Source organism: Prionailurus bengalensis, chromosome D1, assembly GCF_016509475.1.
Source record: "Prionailurus bengalensis isolate Pbe53 chromosome D1, Fcat_Pben_1.1_paternal_pri, whole genome shotgun sequence".
In the NCBI taxonomy this organism is placed as follows: domain Eukaryota; kingdom Metazoa; phylum Chordata; class Mammalia; order Carnivora; family Felidae; genus Prionailurus; species Prionailurus bengalensis.
This window is the reverse complement of record NC_057346.1, coordinates 86,298,405-86,310,500: the sequence shown is the minus strand read 5'-3', so window position 1 is coordinate 86,310,500 and position 12,096 is coordinate 86,298,405. Positions and strand designations below refer to the sequence as shown.

At 35.6% G+C, this 12,096-nt stretch overlaps 2 protein-coding genes across 7 annotated transcripts in view; one reads left to right on the top strand and one right to left on the bottom strand.

Moving 5' to 3' along the window:
• The window catches only part of ELP4 (elongator acetyltransferase complex subunit 4), a 245,962-nt gene extending 238,591 nt beyond the window's left edge, over window positions 1-7,371 (bottom strand). Inside the window, 1 exon segment of the mRNA XM_043580877.1 lies at window positions 7,106-7,371. Coding sequence (XP_043436812.1) covers window positions 7,106-7,328 — 223 coding nt within the window. The 5' untranslated portion in view covers window positions 7,329-7,371.
• Window positions 7,372-7,467: 96 nt separating this feature from the next.
• The window catches only part of IMMP1L (inner mitochondrial membrane peptidase subunit 1), an 81,865-nt gene continuing 77,236 nt past the window's right edge, over window positions 7,468-12,096 (top strand). For 2 of the 6 annotated variants that reach the window (XM_043580864.1, XM_043580863.1), the window contains exon 1: window positions 7,495-7,562. The gene's annotated coding sequence lies outside the window, so the exon portion shown is untranslated. Of the gene's footprint in view, window positions 7,594-11,444; window positions 11,589-12,096 lie in introns of those variants that run through there. The other 4 variants (XM_043580865.1, XM_043580866.1, XM_043580867.1 and 1 more) reach the window with 4 other exon arrangements.

Here is a 12,096-nt window from a genome sequence, read left to right as displayed (position 1 = left end):
AATGTTGTTTTGAATATCTGAATTAGGGTAATATGATCCTGAGCATAGAACTTAAATAGGGATTTCATTAAAAATCATTTTTAAATCAAATTTTAGGAGACTAGAACTACAGTAAAAAGACATTTGAGTACAAATATCTTGTGAAACATTGGTAAAAATATTTGTAAAAGTATTACTATTTGCAATTAATGTTACAAATTATATTAGCAAATTCACTTACAAAGAATAAAATGTGTATTTCAAAGAATTAAATATATTTCAAGTAATTAAAAAAGAAACTAGTCAAAACTGGTGGACAATTGAAGTCAATCCTACATGTGTTTTTCGGTTTTGGTGCATAAAACTGGGAAAGAAACAGAATACCAATAAAGAACTCTTCCCCCAACAAATTTTGTAGTGGCAAACATTACATAGAAAAACTTAGTATGAAAAGTTCCCTTGATAGTGTTTACATTTTGACCTTGCAAATATGCATAAATGTTATGTTTCAACGAATGTGAAATTTGGTCACATACATGAACACACTTGGTGACTTTGGTGACTTGATGACTACAGGTAGAACATTTCAAGTTGTTAGAGAAGGTTTTAAAAAGAAGAAAGTAGTAATTTATACATTTTTATGTTTAGAAGGATTTGTTATAGACTAAATCTATATTTTAATTTCACATTTAGATATGTTCTTTCATGACAGCATTTGAAGTCACACCAGACTACATAGGATAACTTCCAATGGTGTTCCAAATAAAAGATTCACGTAAGTTGAAATATACAGGATAACAACCATGAAGGATCGGAGAAACAAAAGATCTTCTCTAAGATTAGGCTCAATGTTTACTTTTACAAAGTTTGTGCTACATCTAGACTACCACTGATGTTTTGATCCATGTGGAGCATATTACTTTCTAATTGCTTATTTCTGTACTTTCCCATACATGAAAAAACAAGCATTTGTATACTAATCATCATTGTGTGTATATTTAAGATGAACTAATAGATGGATATAGCAGACTGCAGTCTAGTCTAGAGGAGATGCTATAAAAGTTAGCTGCTTTTCTTTCCATATTTCTTATAGGAAAGATTTAGGTTTCTAACCTAAACATCCCTGGGTCTACATTCATGTAGCCTCAAAGTAAGAATTTATGTAAGGCATATGTAAGGCATTTGTATGTAAGGCATACAACTGGAATAGTTATAGAATTAAAAGATTTTTTTTGTGTGTGAATGTTATTCACAGTGTGATGATAAGAACAGATCAAGGAATAGTTTCCTGAGTAAATGAAGTGATACCTAGTTCTCAAGTGTCTGGCTCAGAGAGGTATTCAGTAATAGCTGTTACCATTCTGGCCATTATTTTCTAATTAAAACAAATCATTAAAGATTTATCATTATGTGATAGTGATCACTATAGTAATAAGACTTAGTAAGAATACTTCCCATTGATGAATTAGTTAAGCAAAGCATTATACAAAGCATCACAAATGAGTGTATGCTAAGAAGGCAATTTTCTGTAAGAATGATTCAAGTAATCCACTGTTTCTGACAATTCAGGAAATGCCACCCAATTAAATCTTAAAATCTCATGTACATTAAAATTCTATGTTTGGAAACTTTGAACATTACTTAAAACAACATAAAATGAGGACATTTTAATGACCTTAACCAATCATCTTAATATACTATCAGAACTTCTCTTACAAAAAGGAAGTTTTGGGGCCCCTGGGTGGCTTAGTTGGTTAAGGATCCAACTCTGGATTTCGGCTCAGGTCATGACCTCAGGGTCCTGAGATTGAGCCCTGCATCGGGCTCCACCATGGGCATGGGTCCTGCTCAAGATTCTCTCTCTCTCTCTCTCTCTCTCTCTCTCTGCTTCTCTCCCTAACTCACATTCTGTCTCTCTAAAAAAAAAAAAAAAAAAAAGTTGTTTTAAAAAGGTAAATTTTTTTTTCTAAAGCGTTCTATTATGTAAATTTACTAGATTCAAATTTGGAGGGCTCAGGTAAAGTTTGGTCATTTTGAAGGTTGGTCATGGGGAATAAGATGAAGCCACCTTATTACTATTTTAAAATTCAAACTCTTATTGTGTGTATGAGGTGAAAGGATTTGATATGGACATATACACACACATATAGCAGCAAAGTTCCTCTGTTCTTCCAAATTTCAGTGTGACAAGACCTTACATTTCCCTAAAATACCTCTGTTTATATAAGGTATTTTGATATACCTCACTTGATACACTGAGGTTCTGACGTAAGTTTGAGCAAGTTTGTAGCTATGCCTTCATCAAAAAATCCAAAGCTTAACCAACCAACCATGACAGGCTATCTTGACATGCTACATTGAACCAAAGCTTGTTTTAATATATGTTTAAATGCAAATATCCATTAGTAATTTTATTTGAAAAGGAACACAGATTTCACATTAATAGTTGCCAATTAAAATAGACTATCTTTTCCCAATAGTTCACTAAAATGTTTGACAGGTACGTAACAGGAAAGGAAGCAATCATCTTATTTCTGTGATGAAACATAAGGAGTGAAATGGTCTTGTTTATTGCCTCCTTTCTCTTTTAATCAGATCTCAGAGCAATCATCACATTGAAGTCACTAAGCAAATAAACTCTTGGTTTTACTTATGGATTTCTTTAATAAGTCTATGTATTTCCAGCTTACTAAAAATACAGGTAGAATAGTTTATCAACATGTAAGATAATGAGTTTGAAAGCTTGAGGATTCTTTTAAAGTGTTAATTTCAAGGTTTTAAATTTTAAAAATGACACAGCATTTTGTCTGAAAACTAAGAAAACATCTAATACTTTAGGAAACATTACCAGAAAATTTAAGATCTTGACAATTATCTTGAAATTTTATGATTTTTAAAATACAAAGGGTTGTTTTTTATTCATGTGGACAATTAGCAAATGATTTAAAATTTTAATTTTTATAACTTTTGTTTTTTAAATGTCTATTTATTTTGAGAGCATGTGCATGTGTGGTGGAGTAGTAGGAAGAGAGAATTCCAAGCAGGCTCTGACAGTGTGAAGCCCCATGCAGGGCTCAATCCCACCAACCTTGAGATCAAGACCTGAGCAGAAATCAAGAGTCGATGCTTAACCGACTGAGCCACCCAGGCACTCCTACAATTTTTTTTTTTTTTTTTTTTAAGTAGGCTCCATGTCCAATGTGGGGCTTGAACTCACAACCCTGATATCAAAAATCACATGCTCTACCAACTGAGCTCACCAGGGACCCCAGAAAATGATTTTAAAGGTAGAAAATTCAATCCCCATACACTTCCCAAAACAAATCTCTAATTAAGCTATAAATTCTGGGTAAGCAAGGCCAAATTAATATATTGGGACAAGAAGGCCCAGAAGTGAAATCTTACAAAGACATCTCCTTTTTCAGTTACAGGAAGTAAAAGGGAAAAGAACGAAAAGTCATGAAAGACAACGATTTATATCAGTTCTTTCTAGTGTTTTCTATAAAGGAATAGTTTTGTATAAAATCATAGAAGGTCATTTTAGGGAAAAAACAAGGCACAAAAAGTTCATATTCTTTCCTTGGTTCATAGCAATGTCCTTAACTACTTAATGCCATACCTCAAATTAAATTGCAGTTTATTTCGTTAACAATTCAACTTTTTCATCTGTCACTAGGAGGTAGTAAATATCCTGACAATTCTTGATTATCAAAACTATTAGCTGGGCAAATATGGGAAACAAAATAGAAAATGCTACTAACAGTGAGAATGGTTCTGTAGTTTAAATTATATGAAAGTTTTATATAACAATACAAAGGAATAAGCTACATTTCCCTTAAATGTACAGATATCAGTTGCTAAACTATCATAACCAGGATTATTTTTAATATATAGTCCAAACTCAAAGTACATTTCACACTCTATATTAAGACACTGTGGTGCAAAGGAAATAAGCCTACCAGCATTTTTACTTTTTGACATTAGTGTTGAAAATGGCAACAACCATCAGGCTTCTTTGGAGTGTTCTTCCCGAACTATTATTTATCCCAAATCCCTATCTTCTATTCACTTGACTGTCAAAACTGAGTAAGTTCCAAACAGCACATAAATTTTAAGCCAGTCAAACCTGGGAAATCACTCTTTCTTCAAGTATCCTTTTGAAGGATGAGGTTGGGGAAAATTCCTCCAGGTTAGACAATATGATCCTAGGATGAGCTATATTTTTTTATTCTAGAAAAAAAGAAATCCTGCCAGAATTCTTCACCTACTGTAAACTTTTTGCCAATCATTTCATGTAAATGAAATATTTACATATAGTGTCCTCGTATAACAACATAAATGTCCTGGAAAGGCAAGGCTGGGAGCCTGGGTTAGGAAATCTTAGAATTTGAAAAAATTTCAATGTGGCCAAGTTGGAAAATGTATGTCAATATCTAACAAAATTTAAGTTGTCATAACAAAAGTATTTAATATGATTAGATCACATTTAAAAGATGTTGATATGGGGAATCCTCAAATTTATAAAGCACTTGGGAATATGAATAGAAATATCAGCATATGTTCAAAAGATCAACATTCAATTTGCCTGTGTAATATATTCAAATATACATTTAAATATATTTTGCATCTATGCTTAAAATTACATTGACATCACAGTGGCAGTAGTAAAAATCACTGCACCACATGGCAGTGACAATACAATATTTACTTGTTACACAGTAACCACAAAATACATTTAGGCAATAAATACAATGTTATAGCACAGTTTCACCATTCTGGTATCATAACATCCTACTATCATTATATTTTGTCACAATATGGTTATATTAGGCTTGTCACAATCTGAGTCAAATAATATTTTAGAATAACAATATAATCTAATTACTTATATTTATGTGTATACACATAAGCAGCCAAATGTTTCACTTCCAAATAATATTTTAATGTAAAACAAATGTAATGGATTTGCTCTACAGGGCTATACAAAATAAAAAAATCAAAATACAAAAATGCCATTAAGAAGTTAACAACTAAAATACTTCTAGACATATTTATTATTCCAAATGTACTAACTTCTATAATAACAACCTCTTCAACTTCTGTGCTCTTTGAGAATTAACTGTATACATGCAAAATATATTTCAAAATATCCAAAAACTGATACCTATTTCAATGATCTTAATGAACACCAATTTTCAGCATAAGCTTATTACAGTCAAATACTAGGGTCCCCCTCAAGCAAATCTGGAAGATTTTTAAATTATAGTTCAAGTTTATATCACTGTAGAAACACATAAGGAAGGTGCTTTGGGTTAACTTTTTGGTGGGTGCTTTAAGACACATACTTAAATCATTAGTCTTAGGTTTGATGAATGCTTAAAGCCACTTAAGAGTTCTCAAAAATTTGAGACAGCTGTAGCAGAGTGAACACTAAATTTGAAGCTCAAAGATCAGCGTAGATAGACGGTCTCTAGTTTTATGACTCTGTTCACATCACTGTATTTGTGTCTGTTTTTAGAGCTCAAACACATAACTCAACCTACATGTTTCAGAATCTCTTGTCCAGGTTTTTTTTTTTTTTTTTTTTTTTTACGCATTATTTTTCTTTCAATCAAGACCTTAATGAGAATCAACTATATGCCAGGAACTGTGCTAGGCATTTTGTTATTCTAATGAGAAACTGAAGGTATAATGTCAGAAATGTGACCTTTCTGTTTGAATAGCTTCAGGATCAAGTGAATGAAGTTACAGATCTCCACTGAATTAAAAAAAAAAAAAAAAGGCAAGGACTAAGAACAGCTTTCAAGCTTTCAGTTCAAATATAGGACAAGACCAGGTAAAATTCAGCAGGGAAAAAAGTGAGATAAATATTTGCTAACTAGATATTTTGAATCATTTGTTTTTAGTACCATGAAATTGAGGAAGGCAACGGACTTAAAACAATTAAGTGAAAATACTTAAATTTATGTAGAAATAACCAGGATCCAGTTAAGGACGTGAAATAACAGAGACAAGAAGCCACACTCTTTCTCACAGTTTGCTTGCCTTGTCAATTTCCTTTGCACTAAACCTACCTGAAAAGTGTACCTTGAAGGGTAAAAAATAGAGAAATGTCAAGTGAAGTACAAGAACCAGCAACGTCATTTATAATATTTTATGAAAGTGTACAAGATTTAACTGACGCATATCACATACTATATAGAAGTTATGAAATATAAACATAGACCAATTTTAATGAAGAAACATTCTAACAGGTATTAACTAATTTACAAGCTCTTAGCACAGCAGCTCTGTCCTACCAATCTAATGTGGTCAATCTCTGCAACATAATAGTTATGAAACAAGCTACTCTTCAGTAGGCTTCTCATGAAAAATTACAGATTTTACAGGAAGACCTAAGAACTGGATTTCTTTTTCTCATTAAAATAGGAATTAACCTTAAACGTATCTTTGGAGTTTAACTCTGGGAGGCAAAATATATAGAGAAAAAAATTAACAAAAATTTATATACATATATTTAACGCAGACACCAGTATGACCGTCAATATCAACAACAGGATTTAACTACTTTGAATCCACATAAGCCTTTAACATCCATTCCCTTAAAAGCCAGTAGAGTTTGTTTAAAGATTCAGAACCAGGAGATAAGCAGCCTGGCGGTGAAAGAAGGGAAGTTACTTTTTTTTTTTTTTTCCCCCTCCAGCATTTTCAAATCTCTCACAATGACACAAACTTTTGTAGGTTAGGCCAAACCGCGAACTACCTGGGGTTGACAGAAGGGTGCAATCAGAGGCCAGGAGGGGATCCTAGAGATGAAGGCCAAACCGTCTCCAAGTATTAATGATTCCCCCTTATTAGGCAGCATTTCAAGAAAACAAACAAACAAACAAAAACATGTAGGGATCCCGTCGTAACCTAAAAAAGGTTGGTGGGCCAGAACCACAGTAGAAAGTGGGAGCAGTAACAACATTTAAAAGTCTCAGTGTAACCCTTCCTCCCCTCCGTCACTATCAGACCGGACTATCCTCTCCACGTCCGAAGGCTGAGGGGGAGAGAGAGACGTGAGGTTAGGGTGGCTTCCCCGGCAGGTGCCCTCCCTAAACCCAAATCTCCGTTCTGAACCGACCTAAGAGCTGGTCCAGGGCTGGGAGCCCAGTTGATACCAGCAGCTGTCCATTCCGTACCGACGGTCGTGTGCCCGCGATGGACACCAGTCGAGAATAGCTGCTGTCAGAACCGCTGGCTCTAGGACCCCTCCTCTGGAAACTGGTGACGTTGTTCTTGCTGCCTGCCGCCACCATAGATCCAGTACTCCCAGCGCCGGTGCCGCAGGTCGCCACTGCCGCCATCTTGGAGCTTCCCGCGTTGACCCAATAGGAACTCTGGGAACTCAAGCAGCGGCCTGTCAGAGCCAGTCCCAAACTCCCGCCCCCTTGCCCAGTACCACGGCTCTCGTGGCCAATAGGATTGAGAGTTCTCTTTCCAGTCAACCAATCGCAAGGAGGATTGCTGAAAAGTGAGCTCTACGTGGGGACGGCGGACTTTTCTGGGGCCCAGGTGAGAAAGGCCCACCTGAGTCCTGGGTGAGTCTACCTTGGTTCTTTGGGGATAGAGGTGGGTCGTGTTCAAAATTTTTTCTCGTTTTGAGTATTCACTCTGAGTTAAAGAAAAGGCTAGTAAAGGAGCGATATGTCTAGAAACTACCAGTGGGAAATTGCACCTTTCACCAATCCTTGGTAAAGAGAAAAGATATTTTCCCTCGCCTCTTTCTCTTCTGATTTCTGAAAGAAAATTCATACCGCCTTTAACATCAGGATTGTTTTTTTCCTTTTTCTTTCTTTCTTTTTTTTCTTTCTTGGGATGGTTGTGTTATATTGAAGAAATTGGAATTGGAACTCTTAATGAGTTGCTTGCTCAGCATCTGGGCTCAGTTCATCAGTGCCGATGCCAGGGAGGTGGGTTGGATTTAGACCTTAAGGGGAAAACTCTTGAGCTTTGAGGCGATTTGGTGTTCCTGTTTCAAACAGCAAATGACAAAATGTACTTCTCTGACAAGTCCCCGTGAGAAGCTTTCGTTAATTTTAATTAGTGCTTCTGGAAGTCTTGGGGCGCGTTTCCATAAGTAGTGTGAATGACAAGTGTTACTCTGACAACCTTGTTCACACATTTAATTGTCATTTGCTGTTAAGGCAGCTGCAAATAACAGAAAATACTTTAAGTGTCTTCCCCCGCCCCCCCCCCCCCCCCCAAAAAAACCTGGTGAGTATTGGATGTGTATGTACTTTCTTTTTCTAGTGATTTGTGAACTCTGAATTGAGAGCTTTTTTATTAGAATTTTATGTGCTGAAAAAAGATGTGATTTAGAGATGTGTCTTTGGATTTAAAACTTTTCTCAAAACTGAGCTGGTTAGAGGAGTGATTTTTAAGGTATTCACGATTGACAAATGACTAAACTAAAATAGACTCCCAAATCATGCCTGCATTACTAGATTATTGGTTTTGACAGTGATCTATGATACTTTAAAAATATATCCAACCTCACTGAAATTCTTGCCATAGGATTGTTCTAAATCGCAGTGACTTGTTAAAACTTTTTGGCCTGTTCTGTTTGATAAATTGCAGTTAGTATTGTGAAATAGTGGCTGGTGGGTTTTGTTTTTGTTTTTAAAGTAAAATGTTGAGACTACAAAACAAACCACCTTACTCTTTAACAATATATCAGCTGCAAAGCTTGATCAAGGTTTAGATGCTTTCATTTAGACTCTTTCATCAGTATATATTTGTAATCTAAATTATTCAATAAATAGCTGTTGAGTGCTTGCTTTCTGCTTAGACCTAATATGTCATTTTAGGCCTATTGAAGTAAAAATGTTCTCATTTGGGGATACAAGATTAACATGTAGAAACAGCATAGCAGTTGAAGTGAACACATTGGACAATTGGTGCTAATATTTTCCTGTGGTGAATAAGTACTAAGAAGGCCAAAACAAAAGGAACAAAGCAGTCTAATATCAAATGGAAACTTCTTGGATATTTTTGCTGCTCTGAAAACTTTGAAATACTACCAATATTGAATGTTTATGGGCTTCTTTACTACATATTCCCTTATTTTCTACTCCATTTACTTCACCCGTTAGTTTTCTAAAGGCAATGGTATGATGCTTTGTTTATCTTATTACTAGAAATGAAGAATTGTTTTTCAACTTTATAATTAGGAAAGCATGCCGTATATATGCACGCAAAGACATTCTTGAAATGAGGCTGTATCTTTCATATAACATGATCATAGAATAAATTAATCTATCTTAATTTTTTTTTTTTTGATGAAGACAAAACTTTTGCCCTCAAAGCAAAATCTTGAATTTACCAGTATGTAGAGTTGTGTATAAAACATTGGAATAAATGAGGTATTTGTGGAAGGGAAGAGTTAAAAGAATATGTTTAGGTGTGGTGTTAATAATGATTAATAACAACTTAATAATTAACAACAATTGTTTGTTGAGCACGTACTAAATCCCAGGCAGTATGCTAAGCATTCAGGTTATAGGAGAAAGAATAGTTTCTTTCCTCCTTGAGTTGTGGGAGGAAAGTGGGTAAATAGGATAGTAAAGTATATTATAAATCCTTGGAGGACAAATGCAGGTTACCTAACTTGGACTGAGAGAGGGGGCTGTGGGACGTTTCTACTGAAAAGGAAGTTTAACCTTTGTGGATGAAGGATGTGTAAGAGATAAGGGCATTATAGACAATGAAAGCCATTACAGAGAATGCAGAGACTTTCTCCAATAAATCTGCACCCATTGCTTCTGTGCAGGTTAGTTCTCATGATTTATACAGAGTGCTAAGAAGAGATTGGAGAAGTTAGACAAAGGTCTAATTGATTTTTTTTTTTTAAGGTTGTGGTTCTTATTTTTTGTAAAAATAATGGGAAATGGGAAATCACTTAAAAATTTTAAGTAAAGTATTAGCATGATGATCATATTTCATTGTTGTGTTTTGGCTAAGAGTATACTAGAAGAGAATCGATTGGGATAAAAAACATGAAATGAATTAGAGATTACTATGAGGAGTAGAATTGATATGACCAAGGAAAGTTGACAGGAGGAATCAAAGATGACTAACAGGTTTCTGCTTTGAACGGGTTTGTGAATAACAGAGGATCAAGAATAAAGGAAAACAGCAGAATTTTGTAGTTCTCGTGTTAGTTGTACAAAATGGGAGATAATAAAATGAGTTTTTAAAATCTGTTTTGAATATGTTTAAAAATTTTTTAATGTTTGTTTATTTTTGAGAGAGAGAGAGACAGAGTACGAGGGGGGTGGGTGCAGAGACAGAGAGTGAGACACAGAATCTGAATGAAACAGGCCCCAGGCTCTGAGCTGTCAGCACAGAGCCCGACGCAGGGCTTGAACTCAGGAATGGTGACATCATGACCTGAGCCGAAGTCAGATGCTTAACCTACTGAGCAACCCAGATGCCCCTGTTTTGAATATGTTTAATTGGAGGTACCCTTGTAGTATCCAACTAGAGATGTCCAATACACCGTGGGTTATGTGACAGAGGGATCTCTAGATGAAACATATAGATTTGAAATTAATTAGCACATGTTGGGAGTTTACATCAAGGGAATGGATAAAGTCACCAAGGAAATATATACTTTAAGATGAGAAGAAAAAAGAACCAAGAATAAACTTTGGGGTACATGAACATTTAAAAAGTGGGCAGTTGGGGCGCTTGAGTGGCTCAGTTGGTTGGGTGTCCAACTTCAGCTCAGGTCATGATCTCACGGTTCGTGGGTTCAAGCCCCACTTCAGGCTCTGTGCTGACAGCTCGGAGCCTGGAGCCTGCTTCGGATTCTGTGTCTCCCTCTCTCTCTCTGGCCCTCCCCTGCTCACACTCTGTCTCTCTCTGCCTCTCAAAAAAAAAAAAAAAAAAAAAAAAAAAAAATAAATAAATAAATAAATAAATAAATAAAAAGTGGGCAGAGGAACAGAAAGTAAAGTAAGAGTTGGGAAGTGTTTATTTGATTTAGTAATAACGTTTCTGAGATTTTGTTAAAGGAAGATTTGATGGAGTAGTAAAATTAAAAGTAAAATAATTATATTTAGAATTGAATGGCAAATGAATATTCTGTAAAAGTAGACCATTTTACATTTTAGAAAGCTTTTCTGTGAAGGGGGATAGAGGGAGATGACAAAGGTTTAAGGGAGGAGTTTTGTTAAAGAGAGAAAGAAAATAGGCACTGGAAAATAATTCTAGACAACTGATAAAGCAAAGGACCTGAATGAGATACAAGGAATGGAAATCATAGCATAGGAGAAGGATCAGTTTTTGTTTTTTAAAAAAAATTTTTTTTTCCAACGTTTATTTATTTTTGGGACAGAGAGAGACAAAGCATGAACGGTGGAGGGGCAGAGAGAGAGGGAGACACAGAATCGGAAACAAGCTCCAGGCTCTGAGCCATCAGCCCAGAGCCCGACGCGGGGCTCAAACTCACGGACCGCGAGATCGTGACCTGGCTGAAGTCGGACGCTTAACCGACTGCGCCACCCAGGCGCCCCATAGAAGGATCAGTTTTTGAAAGGAGGGGGGACAATTCGATGGCTAAGGTGTGTAAAAGAAAAGAAGCTCTTTTCCCTCCTTTCTGCCATTAAATCTTGCAATCCTTAAGACCATTTTGACTTTTTATTCCATATTCTTACTTTTATCCAGTCCTAGGACTTCAGTTACCATTTATATATCAATGATTAACATAAATAGTCCAGAACACTTCTCTGACTTCCAGAAGTATAAATTCAGGTATTTACTTTACCTGTTTCTTGAAAATCTTAGTGGGACCTCAAACTCATAATGCCCAAGAATGAATTTTCTCTTGTGTTTTGTATCTCCGTAAATGATAGGACCATTTACAGAATTAGTTGCCTAAGACAAGTAACCTCACTTACACTCTGGTCCTCTTTTTTTTTTTTTTTTTTGAATGTTTGTTTATTTTGAGAGAGAGAGTGCAAGCAGGAGAGGGGCAGAGAGACAGAGAGAGAGAAAGGGAGGGAATCCCAAGCAAACTCCTCAATGTCAGTGAAGAGCCCCATGCAGGGCTCGAACTCACAAACTGTGAGA